The 15,945-nt window shown below is 40.5% G+C and overlaps 1 protein-coding gene across 9 annotated transcripts; it reads right to left on the minus strand.

Moving 5' to 3' along the window:
* Window positions 1–332: 332 nt before the first annotated feature.
* On the minus strand, window positions 333–12,340 carry LOC121712031. Of its 9 annotated transcripts, XM_042095946.1 has the most exons (10): window positions 12,230–12,340; window positions 7,482–7,820; window positions 6,353–6,664; window positions 4,542–4,577; window positions 3,965–4,039; window positions 2,404–2,484; window positions 2,278–2,306; window positions 1,995–2,048; window positions 1,400–1,465; window positions 333–1,315 (listed from the first exon to the last, which is right to left on the minus strand). In XM_042095946.1, exons 1-10 carry the CDS (start codon window positions 12,294–12,296, stop codon window positions 1,250–1,252), a joined length of 1,125 nt encoding a protein of 374 aa, XP_041951880.1. In that variant the 5' UTR covers window positions 12,297–12,340; the 3' UTR covers window positions 333–1,249. The 9 variants fall into 9 exon arrangements, with proteins under 9 accessions (XP_041951880.1, XP_041951886.1, XP_041951884.1 ...); XM_042095952.1 differs by lacking the exon at window positions 6,353–6,664 and having other exon boundaries at window positions 3,965–4,036; window positions 7,533–7,820; XM_042095950.1 differs by lacking the exon at window positions 6,353–6,664 and having other exon boundaries at window positions 7,533–7,820.
* Window positions 12,341–15,945: the final 3,605 nt, after the last annotated feature.

A 15,945-nucleotide genomic window follows, 5' to 3' on the forward strand; every position in this document is an offset into this window, starting at 1 on the left:
TTATTAAAGCGAATTTAATGATGACAAGTTATGTTTTCCCTGTTAAAATAAATCAATCATTGTAAAACAAGGATGTGTTATTAAACTACCATTATACCATAATAATACCATAGATCATATTGCATGTGAACTGGTGATCATGTGCTACACGTCTTGTCTGTTAACTATCCTTATTCCTTTTTCATCATAAGTATCACTTATTTGCAGAGGTAGCCTGAATACACTGTGACATACTGGACAGTGGCATCATCTGCTGGTAAAAGCAGGAACAACAGGGGCTCTGCTTAACCTGACAGCAAGATGAAGCAGCAAGAAGACATGGGAACCAAAGGCAGATTTCCAATATAGAATTTCAATCAATCAATCAATCAACCAACCAATCACCTTACAATATCAAGAGAATGCATTTTACAGAGAGCTCAGTTGGATCAGATTTGCAGATGGTTGTTGATGTCATCATTGTTGTTCACTTCTCTCTAAGACTCTTAAGACTTTCACTCCATACACCAAACACTTCCTAAGAAGACTAGGGTGAGTGTGTGAGAATTCCTGTGCATGTGAAATATTGGCAATATAGGCAAATCTGACGGCCGAGTGCATTACCACCACCTTTAGCCTCGTTCTGGCCACCGGGTGAATAAGGCGAATAGCTTTTAGCGGCTTAAAAGCCAGAGAATGCATGAAATAACAACCAGTTATCTAGGCTAATGGGGAAAGGTAGAGGTGACTTGCAACTTCGTCTGAAGTAACCTAATAATGTCAACGTCGTGCCTTGTTGACTCAGAGGCATGGATCTACCGCGCATCAAATGAACCTAAAAAAAAGTATTGTATTGTTTCTGTTTCTCACTCACTTTGGGCTTGTATTCAGGGCCGTTTCTGGCATAATCAATAAGAGGGATGCTGTCTTGATGCTTCAGAAATCGGTGTGTATCCATTCACTATCCAAACTCGTTTACATGACATGCGGTGTGACTAATATTTGATGCTTCCTGCTGACTGCCGCGAGACGACTGGTCGCTGACACCATAATGCAGTGCAATATGGATAAACTGTGTTGCACAGGCCAAGTTCAACAATATGAAACTAGCAATATAAAACTATAGACAATTGTAAAACAACATTAATTTAGTATTGTTTGAGAATGGTATGCTATTTAAAGGTGGATAAATGCAATTTAGAGGTTGATAAATGCAGATTAGAGGTGTGTAAACGCTATTTCCGAAGTTCAGGAGGTGTGTTAACGGCGTTTACGTGTGTTTAGCCTCCACTGCATCCCTGAGTGTGCTGTAGATCACAGTGTCTACAGGTGACTTCTGCAAAAAGAAAGAAAATAAAACATATCACATACTGAGGAGCATCACAAGAAAGACAGACTGACATCATTACTGATAACTTACTCTGGCATGCTTTGTGTGTGCTTGGTTGAGGTGTTTAATAGATGCATAGTGTTCTGTGTTCTGGTCCTACACATTGAAGATGTTTATAGGGTTAGCATTCATGTTCTGAGAAGATGTATTGCTTCATTACTACTGGTTAGGAAGGCACCAGGCAGAGAGACACATATAACGGAAGGTCAGCATAGCCCCACCTAAAATATGTAGCCTACATTTGCTTCCTCACCCAAGACAACCACATCACCTATGAACCTACAGGTATGCTCAACATCATAACAGTCAACATAACAGACAGGGACAACACTGGATCTCTACATACAAGTTTGTTCAGAAACATGAACGTGAGTTGAACGTGCTAACTAAGCATGCAATGGCTATCTATGTTGCTTATGTCTGACAGGCTGGGAGTGAGGAAGCTGATTATCTCGGATTGTCTTGGTTTTTTGCAGGGCGCAATTGACATTATGAAAAGGTAGATTTCTTTTTTCTTTAGCCGACAAAAATGTTTAGTATGTCTACTGCTGATATAACTGACATTTTGTGTGTCACAAACAAGTGTTAATGTTGTACATGCAATAGGGGTTAGGTACTGACTCACATTAGCTGGAGGTTGTTCAGACTCATTGACTCTCATCTCGCTGATATTATCATCCTGACAGAGGAAGAGAGAACAAAATGTTGATTTCTGATGATATTTAACAACAATTCACCTGTGATTAAACCAACAGTGAGAATCAGCAGTGACATATCCCACCGTTGAGAGTCTGTATTGCTTTGGATAAAAGTGTCTGCTAAATATCAGTCAGATTCAACTTTAACAGTAACAGGGTCATGACTGGGGAAAAAATATATTAATGACATTGTGCATGATTTTTACTCACAACATTGTTTTGTGTCCTCCTTTCAGAATCTGAAATTTGAACAAAGTGTTTTTAAAAGCAGATGGTGTTTACATGACCTTTTCAGTGCCGATAGTAGTATTGTTAGGTTAGCAGTAGACCACTCACTTGCTCTTTTTTTGCAGATCACCACTATCACTATTATGGCTGACAAGAGGCTGGCAACAAGAGCCCCTACAATCAGGGAGACTGCAAGAGAAAGACACATTCAGAATCAGATTTATTGGCCAGTTTTGCGTAAACAAAACAAGGAATTTGACTACGGTTAATCTTTGCTCTCAAAGTACAAGTACGGCTGGGGATGTCCGCCTCCTTGTTGTCTGTGTCATGGTTGCCATGGTCGTGGTCACCTCAACAGGCACAGGCAAGATTGAGAGGGTAGGAATAGTACAATATCAGTATAGACTAATATTTAAGATTTAAATATGAATATAGTGCAAGGCAGTTCAATGCAATGATCATGTATTAACAACAATATTGTATTGTAGGATTGTAAGAAGTATACATGAGGTAGATGAGCAGAACAGCGTTGCCTGACTTTGTTCAGTGTAAGGGCGGGGGCTGTTTCTCAGCATTCAACAGAGTGGCTGCTTGGGGGAAGAAGCTGTCTTTGTGTCGGCTGGTTTTGGTGAACAGTGCCCTGTATCGCCTACCAGAGGGAAGGAGGTTGAACAGTTTGTGACCAGGATGTGAGGGGTCTGCTGAAATTTTTGCTGCCCTTTTCCTGGACCCTGGACCGGTACAGGTCCTGGATGGAGGGAAGGTCAGCTCCAATGATCCTCTCTGCCCTAATTGTCCGTTGCAGTCTGGCCCTGTCCCGTTTGGTGGCTGACCCAAACCAGACAGTGATGGAGGTGCAGATGACAGACTGAATGATGGCTGAGTAGAAAGTGGTCAGCAGCTCCTTCGGCAGATTCAACCCTACACATCCGGATCATTTCTTATAATGGCATGGTGGTCTTTGGCACAGAGGGTATTGTTGTATATAGATATATAGGTTTTGTTTTAAGTAAAATGTAGCCAAGATGGAAGCAAATGTTGCTGATAGAAAAATGGCTTTTACATTTTATAATAATTTTGTGTGTAAATGAATACTGATTTTGTGTATATAGGCTAGTGAATTGTATAAAACCTTTGTCACAAACCTTTACAAGCTAGTCTTTTTATGTATTAAGGTGCAGTGCTGTTATTATCTTACAGACAGAACAGTGTATCATATATGAGCAACTTAGCATACAACTGGATCCATCTGGAGGTAAATAATTCTATTTATAGTATGTTGACTGTGGTCATTCTTTGACACTCATACACTCATGACATGTAGCAATTCTGAAAGAAGCGACATTTGAACATAACATAATTTTAACTGGAGACTCAAACATGTAGGAAGCGGATATGTAGAAAATAAGCAAGTTAGATGAAAGGGTTACACTTTACTTGAAGGTATCTACATAAGAGTGACGTGACACTTTCATGAACATGTCATAAACATTATAAACAAGTCATAAACGTTTAAGACATAACGCTTCTGTCACCTGCTTCTGTCAAGTGTCCTTCGGTTTTTGTCATGACAAGTTAGTGTTAGGTTTATGACAGTGTCATGTCACTCTTATGTAGAAGTGTTACCGATGAAAGTATCCATTTTAATATTGAGTAGAACATAGCTGACCTGTATGATCTTTCAGGATTAGCGATGGTGTGGTCGTGCTATCTGTGATGGTTTCAGAAGTTGATGTTGATGCTACTGAGAGGAAAGTGGAGCATTAACAAAATTTTAAAGGACAAATCCTACTTTTTTCTTTTCAAACTTCACTTTATTTTAGCATAACATCCATGCTTGCTGGCATTAGACGGTTGAAGTTATCAGAACACTCTGGACCCTAATTTAAATGGTGGATAAAGTCATCCAAAGAGTTAAAGTTGTATAGCCATCACATGGCATGTGGGAGGATTAAGCTGACTCATATATATTTGTGCTTACGGTCTTACCCATAGTGTTAACTTAGCAAGTTGATTTTGCCTTGTGATTAAATAAGCTTTAAACATAAGACTTTGCCCATCATTCAAATTAGGACCATCGTAGTCCAAAAGTACATTTATGAGTATGACATAAGATGGATACAGGGACGTTTGTTCTGAGCACACCTTCTGGACATCAGTTTGTGGTAAAAATGTACTAATATTTGTTTGAAACAAAAAAAGACCTGGCCATCATTGAAGTTGTGGTGCATTGTGGATTGCATTACCTAATATGGTTGGGAATGCTGAGGTGGATTTTGAGTCTGAGAGGAAGAAAGGGGAGAGTTTTGATGAAATTAATAGATAATTGGAAAGTGACATGAGGAAACGTGGAGTAGCTATGAGAGTAGAGTATTACACTGATGACTTCATGGATCTATTTTGTTGTTGCAGGATCGAATCCAGTTTAACATGTTTTAAACATGTCTTTCATCCAAGTGACTGTAGTGTAGACATAGTTAGAAAATGCAACTTGAAAACCAGCAGTAGCCTAATATGTTTGTGCATGTGGTGAACACAGCGCATGCACATGAAAGGAAACCAGCTGGAATAGAATTACAAACCAGGAGGGACACAACAACTGAGATGCAGTGTCTGTTAAAAACATAAAAAACTATATGTGTTTGTAAACTGCCAGTCTGAGCATATTATATTGATATATTATATATATATTGTAACGTCGGTGTCTTTTGGACTGAGTGCTAGCCTCCCAGAATGCAATGTGTGTGGATGCTGGTTTGTGTAATGTCGGTTTTAGTGAGTGTAATTGCGTTTACCATGTCATGTATGTGTTTCTTGTGTAGTCTTTCTTTACGTTGTACCTCATGTATTTTACCCGGTGTATTGTATGTGACTACCCTGTTCGTGTATCGTGCTTGTTTTATTGACTTCCCTTGTGTTTCCTATGTAATGGTGTCTTGGTATGTCTGTGTCCCTGTTCTCGTTCTCAGCTAATAAACCTTTTGATTGGACAACTCTGTGTGTCGCTATCAAATCGTTACAATATATATATATAATACTTTGAATAGGCCTAATTTGAAAGGTCTTTGGGCAAGCAGCAATTCCAACTGCACAGTCCTGAATCTAATGATGGTTCAGAGTGCCACACTTATTAAGAGTATTCAGAGATGGGCTATTCAGGCTGTTTTAACTAGGAGACAGAGTAGAAGAGTGTGACATCACATGCTAGAGACTGTTTTTGGAAAGTTAGGCAGTTGCAAGTTTCATATGACAATTAATCATTCCACAAAATGGTATTCATCATCTTCTACTCTATCAAGCTCTTGAATTAAACATAGCTTAACCCTATTAGGCAGAAGCGCCCCCTAGTGGGCCCGCCGGCGGGCCCATTATGAATATGTAATTGGGATACAGGTTATCTACCGGAATCGACATGGTTTGTATGGGCACTGCACTACAGTCAATGATAAAAGACCTCCATTCCGTACATGTTCTTTTGGTGCAGTGACTGCAACAGAGATGACATTGTTGTTTCCATAATTGTGTCATCCTTATGTTTGCCTGGCATTAGTCACTTTTCAAGTGACTATCATTCAGCAAACACATCATTGTGCTGTTTTTCTCTGTGTTCTGCCTTTTTTGTATCATGGGAACCCAAAAGTATTGCAAGGGAACATAAGTAGCTCAATCACCAACATCATCCTTAAGGGACTCCGTAGACCCAAGCCACTGTGTGTTCAAATTTTGTGTCTCTGAATGCATTAATCTGAAGACACATTGGGAACTGTCTTACAACACCGTGTTTAGAAGACAGGTGAAGAACCATAATTTGTGTGGTCACTTGGAAAGGCCACTGTACGGATAATACAATCTAATAGAATCAATTTCATCTGTGATACAATCACTGTGTTTAGAAGACAAAAGTAAATTTTCCTCAGTGGTTGTCTTAACCCTTTGTCAGTGACTGTAGATGGACAAATCTTTCATTCAGATTTACTTCTTCGAGTACAACTCTACACAAGAAACAGGATTTATCTGATGTTTGTTGATGATGTTTGCTGGAGACGTTACCTCCTACCTTTTACTCGAATGGTGTAGGTGGTTGAAGCCTTGACCTTCCCATCTGCAGTCAGTTGGCATGTCCATAATCTCAATTTCTCAGAACGCTTTAGATGTATGAGTTTCTCAGCAATAGTGATGTTACAGGCAGATGAAGTTCTGATATGACGGTTACTTGTCTCATTCAGCTTCATGTTTTGCTTATCCACCCAGCTTAGACTAACTCTCTTATTTTCCACGGTTCCTCCACACTTGTCATGTGTAATCAGGAGGCATTGGAGAGTCACTTTACTACCAGGCTCTATTTCTGTCACTTCTGGCGATGCAAACACTAAAGAAGAATTTAAATATGCAAAAATGAAAAATAATAATAATATGCAGTTTGAAGGTATCTAAGGATTTACTCACAGTTGCAAACAATTTGTATTTGTGAAATAAATCATTTAGTAAAGTTTATTCCACTGCTTGGTTGAATTTCCCTTTAGATCGACCATTAACCGTATGTTATTTGCACACCTATGAAGTAGATACATTTTTTTGGCCGTATCACACTTGTATATTAACTCGCCGAACTCGTTGTGAAGTTTAAATTAACTGTCACATTGCATCCGAGCTGTAAAATGCAGACATTCAGAACATGGCAACGTTGTAGCATATGACGGAGGTGACTTTTAGCTAGATGGATGACAGCAGGCTGAGTAAAATAGCGATGTTTCAAAGCTAAAGTCCATCAGAATCTTGGGATACGGCCACTTAACAACGGGAGAGATAGAATTAACGACTGGCCTTTGGCTGTAGCAACCATCCATTTAGAACTAGTAACGACAGTTTGTCCTTCAAGTTGAGAAATTAGGCCTAGTTGATATGTGTCGGAAGAAATTAGTTCTACAAACAAGACAGTTTTAGCGATTAAAACGTTTAAACTGTAAAAGGAAATGAACACAACGCAAGTGGCAACAGTGGAATAAGCGGGATAATGAACTCCATGGTGGTCTGTTCACAGAAATTAATGCACTTACGAGGTTTCCACTTCGCGTCGGGGCCGTTTTACAACCTCGACCGTGCATTCATTTCTGTGAACAGACCACCGTGTCGTCCATTATCCCTTAGCCTACATATCAAGTTGATCGAGTTTGACAAATGCATACTTTGAAGAACTGCTAGATAAACTGGAGCATCCCCTCCCTCTTTTTGTCCACCTTCTTTCGGGAACTGTTGACATGTGTAAAGTCCAGCATCCTCAGTGGTTACATCAGTAATATTCAAAGAACAGTCAGATTCCACCATAAGTCTCTTTGATCGATTTGTTGGTGAATCTTGTTTGACTTGTCCATGGCCAACTTCTTCAGTAGTTCCATCATGACCAGCACTGTTGTAGATCCATGTAGTTGAGAAACAGTCTTCGTCAAGCACATTATTGCAGTGAAGGGTTATGTGCCCCCCAGCACTGGAGAAAACAGTGGGAGTGACATCTCCTTTGACACCTGCTGAAGGAAAACATGATTACAGCTGACATGAAAAAGTAGAGGCACCGACAGTATTACCATTCTGGCACTCTTTTGTATTTTGTAGAACTTAATTGGGCTCTCCCTGTCTCCTGTATTACAAATGTATTTTTTTTATTATTATTTTGGTATGTACTTTTTAAGTTAGGCTTTCACTCTGACGATGGAGGATCTGTCCAGTGGGGATGTGACACAGGAAGTAGTGTTTGTTTATATTAATGTTTAAATTTATAAGCAGACGCTTTTGTGCAAAAAAAATGTATGTTATCTTTTAACCAAGGACCAAACGAAACATGTCTGAGAGGTATCTCACCCCTATCATCAGTATTCCCAGAGAAATTTAATGCCCCCCACTTTGTTTATTTTTAGTTTTCGGAGCCTGGGCTGCCTACAAAGACCCTTTTTTTACAGTGTACTCACAGAATGGGCAGCTAGCAGTCGTGAGCAGATGATTGCTGAATGTGACAAAAAAAATGTTATGGGCTTAAAATTGTGTTAAATCCCTGACTGCACCTTTAACTCGTAATAATCAAGGAACATTTGCGAACGTACCATGGGCCCAGCAGCACAATATCACGCAGAACCTGAAAATAGTCCCTGTAACTTCCAGCAACAAGTTTGAGCTGCAGCAGATTATTACGGGATGAGAGTATAGTTCCATGTCAAATCAGCCTAGGAAATCGCCACGTTTCATTTTCCGTTAGTCTTATTACACTTTCTAACTTGAGAAGAGACAAGTTTTAAATAGGAAAATGACGGGAAATCTTAGTCACTTTTAAGTTGGGTGATTTGGGTTTGTGAAAAAGAGGACACGTCAGCCGGGGGGGGGGGGCATGTGTCAACAGACATGGTGACTATGTATGATAATGAGCTTTATTGGCCGGTCCAACGCTAACAGAAAAACACTGCCTCAAAAGACTATTTTGAACACTTGAAAGTTTTAAATGTGCAAAAACAATAATTCCAATAAAAGCAGGGCTATTGAGCTCTAATACGCGCAAGATACATTTGGATGGCGACCCATCTTTAATGTTGCATATCTCTACATTTGATCCAAGGTGTTTCTGAAAATACAAACTGAATCTTTTACAGTAGCTCTACAATTTTGACAATCTGTTTTAGAGCTTAATAATCCTGACCTGTGAAAACAGTTGTGTTGATGGGGACTGATGTGGATATGTTATCCATTTTCTTATATCTATTCAATCATGTCTGGTCTTATTATTAGGCCTACCTCTTTTCAATCCATTATTATTAGATATTTCTTTTGTAAAGAAATAGGCCTACAACTATCCCTCATGTTATGCCAACATATTTAATTCACCTGAATATAGGCTACAGTAGATAGAGGATTATTGACATCTGCTGTTGTCAGTGTGCAGGCTATCCCTTAAAGCATTGGTTCCCAAAGACTGGATCGCGACCCACGGGTGGGTCGCAGGAGATTTTATTTGGGTCGCCAGCACAATTTATGTTGTGTAATAGGCCTAGCTTATACCATTTAACCAGGAAAGCTATCAGTTTTCTATTAGGATATAGTTTGTTTACCACAGTGACGGCCCTAGAATAGCTCTGAAACTGGGGGCGAACGCGTCACAGAGGGGGCAGCGTGCATCTCACTCACAAAAGGAAACATTTCTGTGGGGCGCCTGCTATGGACCTCGCAGTTGCAAAATGCAAGGGACATGAATCAGCATGAACATTAACGGACATGAATCAGCATGAACATTAACGGACAGCTTTCGTTGACCGATTAAAATCTAGTTACCATGCTGTCAACTAAAGCAGACATCCGTATACCGGGCATAGCTATTCAATTTGCGTCATAGGCTGATAGTTTCGATTGTAGATGCACTCTTTAAAGCTAATAGCAGCCTGCTCACATTCCTTATTATTTCGGATTTAAAATGCACACCAATGCATTATATAAGGCTACAACTTAAATTGACATTTTAAAAGCTATTATTTCCTCTTGTTTTCCACCTCGCAAACTCTATTATCTTTTGGCTATTGCGCAAAAGCCTCTTATTCTGAAATGTATTCATTTCACATTCTTACGATAACATAGCTTGTCACAACATCAATACACAGCCTTAGTATAAGGCCTGTAAACAAGCAAATGTTTAACTTGCGGATTCAATGCGGATTCAACTTTCCAAAGAAACCTCCAGTAATAGGCTACAATATAACGACTTGAGTTATTTGCTATGTTTACATCGGAATTAACGCTGTTATGGATCCATTTGTCTGCAACGCAACGCAGCCTAGTACAACATCTCTCTTTAGATATATAGGAACAGCTTACTATGTTGAAGATTGACGATTGCGTAGAATGCAAGAATATCCCCAAACTCTCAGATGCGCATTGAAACGTTATCTTTTAGGTAACTTTCCATGCTGATGGTGCTCAAAATGCAACACAACTGTGTTCAAAGCAGGATGAGGAAAACCTGAGGTTGTGTGTTTATACAAAACTGAGCGAGAATTGTATAGCTTTAAAAAATATTTAACATTGTTTCATGTATAATTGAGATTGCAGAGTTGTGGGAAACTGACATCAATCCCTGTAATAGTAGTGGTAGTAGGCCAGACCTAGGCGCTATTACGTATACATATGGCAGTGTAGAATGGTTAGGGGGTGCATATAAAAGTTTGAGAACCTGTGGCCTAAAACAATATTGGTGGTTGCATGTTAGATCTGAAGTGAAATGGGTCGCGATGGTCTGTCATTTTTAAAAAGTGGGTCCCCAGAAAAAAAGTTTGGGAAACGCTGCCTTAAAGGCAGTTTAAAGGGATAACCAAAGTGCAGTTTCCTACCCGAAACTAGAAAGTTGCTAGGTCGGCAATCGTCTAGAGAAGGCCGCTCAGACAATGGCAGAAGTGCCGTTCGTCATGTTATAGTTTTTACAGTCTATGGTTATGAGGTTATGTGCCATCAAAATGATTTTGGAGACGTAATGTTAAGGTCGAAAAACTCTGTCACTTTAGCTGATGAGCTCTCACCCCTCGCTGCCGTTCGATGCTTTGCTGAACATTGTGTAGCCTACCTGTAGGTCGTTGGCACCTTTATTTGCGACCAACACGTAAGTGCCTGCTTTGCAGGTCAGGCACTCAGCTTCATGTTGATATCGACCGAGACAAAAACATGGAAATTTACGTTTGAATTCGTCAGTGAACTTACACTAAACAAGGAAGTTTGCGCTATTGAGGTGACTGACTGACCAATGACCAATTAAATGTTTACAGAGATTGGGCCTACTATCGACCAATGACGGTAGCTAAGGTCAGGCTCTACATCCTACACTTTCCACTCAATGCAAAGCGAACTGTAGGGGGAGGGCGTGACTAGTATGTGAATAAAAAAGACATAGATATATCTATGAATGAAAGAGAGAGCAATGCAGATTCGCTGTAAACACGTTCAATAACAAAATCCCGGATGACTTTGAAATTCCGCCCGGACACATTTTTAGGTTTCAAAAAGAGGACATGTCCGAGCAAAAGAGGACGTCTGGTCACCCTACTTTGAAGCATGATGCTAGCAGGTGAGATGAAGGAAAATTAGCCTAATTCCCCAAATGGTGGTATATCCCTCTCTTCTATAATTTTATGCTGTGAACAACTATTGAATGTTATGGTCATTACCAGCAAAGCAGCAGATGTTAGCCTAGAGATCTAGACAGGGCTAGTCTAGCAACTCTCCGCTGGCTTGTGAGCTCCAGAAATCGAAACTTAATCAGGTCATTGAAATCGTGTATAGAGTCGTTTGGTGGGCTTAACATAATGATTGATGGCAGAGTTGCAACGGTTTGGCTTGAATTCCCTGCTACTTGAAAACAAATATCCTATTGCATCCTATTGCGTGCAGAGGGAATTTGAAAGGCAACTGATTATCCCGCCCCTCGGACTGAGCACTGCAAACGGTGAGTGCCCAGACCCTACATTTTAAAGGGACACCAGGCAAGCCTGATGCTTTTTCTCTACGAAACTCCCTCTGGCTCGGTCTGAAGCCTTTTTCCTTTTCTTTGCGTCTTCCGTCAAGGGTTTTCGCTGCTTCTTCGCTGGCTCTACCATTATACACACGTTTGCAACAATCTCTAGCCTGCCTCTGTGCTGTAAACTGATCCTGCTTCGGTCGGCGGGTAGGATACACCGAACTTGCAAGTGGGATATTCTTCCTATAGGCAGTAGGGGCGGGCGAGAGAGCCTTCATTCACCCCGTAATGAGTCATTTAACCATATACCGACTTACGAAGATGATTCATTTACACGAAAACGTTGCCTGGTGTCCCTTTAATGTGGGTCTGGCTCACCAGGCTAAGCAGATGTAGCAGTTTAAAGCAATTGCATGTTTGGAGAGGTGTTGGCAAAGACATTTAGTTTTACTCTACCTTTACGTGCACAGTCTGAGAAGATCAGTAAGACCATTAGAACACAGAGCTTGGCTGACATCTCCATTGCCTTCCCTTTTCTGTTGTGTGTTTGTGCTGAAGTTGTAACTGAATCTGACTCGGCATTAGTTTCACTTCTGCATTAGTATGATCATGACTGATTCCATATACTGATGTTTTGTCTGGAAGTGTCTAGACATTTTTTAAGGAACTAAGCAGTGCAACAAAATTGGCTACTTGCATCATCAGTGCAATTGTGTGTTTTAAGAAATACTTGCCATTTGGTACTCTATATAAAGATAAGCACAATGGACAGCACAGTTCAGGCAAAGGCTAATGCATGTTCAAGGTGGTAATGGGGCTAAACTGCACAGTCTATGAGTATAATTTTAAAATGCATTAGCACATTATATCTACATGTAGTTACTATATCTGTGTGAGTATGAATATGAAATGTCGGCCCAAATTATGATTGACTGACTCGGAAATACTTGACTGTTCCTTCCCTTTTTTTGACTTTATATGGAATGCATATGTTATTGTAAGGGAACGCAAACTATTGCAAGACCAATAAAAAATGTGCAGTTACTTTTGCTTTATTACCACCATGAGAGTTCCAGGGCTCTGTAAATTAAAGATAATGCACACAGCAATGTCACCCATTTCATGAATATTTTTCTTATTTATTTATGTATTATTTATTTATTTTATCTTTTAAGTCATCTGTTCATGTCACAAAAGGGAACATGAGGGATATGTTGCCTTTTCAATACACACAGCATGTATTCACATACTACAACATTTTCATATGCTGACACACCCTTACACTAAGAGAAATTCATTTCACAAGCTAACTCCAGTTAAGCGCCTTATCAAAGTATTTCAACAGCTATAGTCAAACACTAAAGATTAAACATGCAAGGGGAAAAACATATAATAGAATAACAAAAACTCATTTAACTGCCATACGAGCAGAATAAAGGTTGTAAACGATGTGCCAGTACTCTGAAGTGTTTCACTTCATGTCTCAACAAAGTAAGTTTTGCCTTAATAAAACATCTTTATGTGTCTTTAGGTCTTTGCTATATTACCCACATGAAATGACATAAATAAAGATGTTTATGATGGCAGAACATATTTTGTTGAGATATGAAGTGGATGGGTGATGGGGGTGATACAGGGAAGACCTAAAGACAACTAAAATTGGAGATCTCAAAACATGTAGAACACATCAAGAGTAACTTCATTTATATGAATCTATGAATATTAATTTACTTTGTACACACAGGCTATCAAATCCATGTCAGGGCCGGTTCTCCTTATATACACACTACGCAAGTTGCGTAGGGCCCAGCAAGTTAATGAAGGCCCCCTCCTCCGTCTCCCCTTGAGTCAAGCTAGTGACAGACAGGTATACAGTTATAGCAACAGTGTCTCATACATTAAGATGAACATGAAATCAATTTACCAGTCAGGGCATGAAAAACGGAAGAAACTTCACGAGAATGAACAGCAGGGACAGGAGTCTAAGCTTGTGAGCTAAGCTAAGCTTGTGCGATCTAAGCTTGTGAACTCAAGTCTTTGTGCTGTCCTTGTGTGACCAAAGAAGTGTGTGTAACCTTAGCTAGTGGTGTCTCCTCAGTTGATGCCTTTAAGCCCAACTAACTTCTCAAACAGTGTTGCATTCAGACGACGCCTATGGGTCCTGTTAATCAGTCCAGCAAAGGAAAATAAACGCTCTACTGGAGCAGAAGACGGAATGATGGTATTGCACCTTACAAAAAGGTTTTTGATGGGGGGGATACTGGTCTAAGGATGGCAAGTCCTTCCTTTGGTCCTCTAAAAAATGAAGTGACTCTAGCTCAGCCTTGCTGTGAGTTGACTTCAGGAAAACCTCCACATCTTCAGTAAAGATGAAAAAGTCATCCTCTTCCTCTACCGCAGCAGTTGCGTTTGACGCCTCACTCTCAGTCACAAGCCCAAGATCAGTGGCAGCCTGAAGTATCAGCTCTTGGATTCTTTTTTTTTTACTTGCCATTTGTGGAGGCAGCCAGCATCTTAAAGTACGGATGGGTCACACTCGCCAGGATCGCATCATTTACTTCTGGATGAAATTCTAGAAAGGCACCAAATCTCCACTGGAAACCATCCACTATGGCAGGGGTCGGCAAGTAGCTTAGGCCGCGGGCCATTTTTTTTTTTTAACTAGTAGATGGCGGGCCAAAGGCTAATTACATGCCGCTCTGGTGGGTGGAATCCTAACGCAGCTACACGTAGTAGGCCTATGGATAGACTATGAATTAAATATTCTTAATGAACTCTGTCTCACCCCCCATTTCAATATTGTGAATAAGAAATGTGTTGCTTACAATATTTTTGGCAGTGATCAGATTCTTTTCAACACGGGGCCTTTAATTCCATGTCACACCTCATCACAAATGATAGATACAATGTAAGACAATATTTTTTTTCCAAGTAGGCTAATTAGCGTGAAGTTAGCTAAGAGTTCGCTGGGATAAAATGTCTTTGTCCAAAGGTCTTAAGAGTAAAGTTGACGACGAAAATAAAGTCTTTAAAGAGGAATGGAAAGAGAGTTTTGCGTTCATTTTACCTGGCTTCAAAAATGCAAAACCGGTGTGTCTGATTTGCAAAGAATCTGTCTCTGTTTGCAAAGAATATAACATCAGACGGCACCACGAGACAAAGCATGGTAATTTCAAGGTTGCCTATCCACTGCAAACAGAGGCACGAAAGTCCAAAATTGTAGCGTTGGTACAAGGCTATGCACAGAGCAGCAGGATCCTATTGCGAGGTTTCACCTTGCAACAGAGAGCGTCAAGTGCGAGCTTTTTTAAAGAAGTCATGGTTTCAGTGTTGGAGGAATTGGCTGTTGACAAGTCCATGGATGGAATCATTGGCTCTGTCAAACAGGTGCCTCTTTCTGCAAGGTCCGCTACCCGCCACATAGAAGCGCTGTCTGATGCTGTGCAGGGAGTTGTTATCAGTGATCTCACTCGGTCTAAGTACTTCTCCTTAGCGATAGACGAGAGCACTGACAACACAGATGCTGCGCAGATGTGTGTCTTTGTCAGATATTTTGATGGGAAGCTGTTTAGGGAAGATCTGCTGGCTCTTATTCCTTTGGAGGAGCACACCACTGGAGACATTATATTCACTGAACTGTCAAAAGTGTCTGAACGGCTTTCACTGTCATTTGAGAAAATCAACCTACTCGTGACAGATGGGGCCCCTACTATGGTGGGAAGGCACAGAGGTTTAGTGAGGAGGTTGAAGGAGCACTCCACGTCTCATCTACCAGAGTATCCTTTGCGCAAAGCTCAGTGGTGAGCTGAAGGGGGTTATGGATAGAGTGATGCGTATCATCAATTTTGTCAGGGGTACATCAAGCACCCAGCATCGACTTTTCCGACAGCTTGTGGCAGATTCAGAGGACGCCACCCATGATGACCTGCTGCTGCACAACGACGTGCGCTGGCTAAGCAAAGGTAAAGCCTTGGACCGCTTCTGTGCGCTACTGGGTGAGGTAAAGGAATTCCTTATGTCTAGCAAGAGTGAGGCAGCAGCAGATCACCTCGTCTTTATAGAGGTCGAAAAGTTCATGTCCAATGTTGCATTTTTAGTTGACATATTTGGCCATTTAAACAATCTTAACCTGCAGCTACAGGGAAAAGGCTCCAATCATTCACCGTCAAGGT

This window comes from Alosa sapidissima, chromosome 6, assembly GCF_018492685.1.
Source record: "Alosa sapidissima isolate fAloSap1 chromosome 6, fAloSap1.pri, whole genome shotgun sequence".
NCBI lineage: Eukaryota > Metazoa > Chordata > Actinopteri > Clupeiformes > Clupeidae > Alosa > Alosa sapidissima.

Excerpts from the sequence above, each read along its gene's own strand:
- LOC121712031 (XM_042095946.1), bottom strand. The coding sequence starts at position 12,296 with ATGGAGATGTCAGCCAAGCTCTGTGTTCTAATGGTCTTACTGATCTTC. Across the intron at positions 4,040-4,541 it reads AGCATTCCCAACCATATTAG|TAGCATCAACATCAACTTCT; the intron begins GTAATGCAATCC and ends CTTTCCTCTCAG. Across the intron at positions 1,316-1,399 it reads CACACACAAAGCATGCCAGA|AAGTCACCTGTAGACACTGT; the intron begins GTAAGTTATCAG and ends TTCTTTTTGCAG.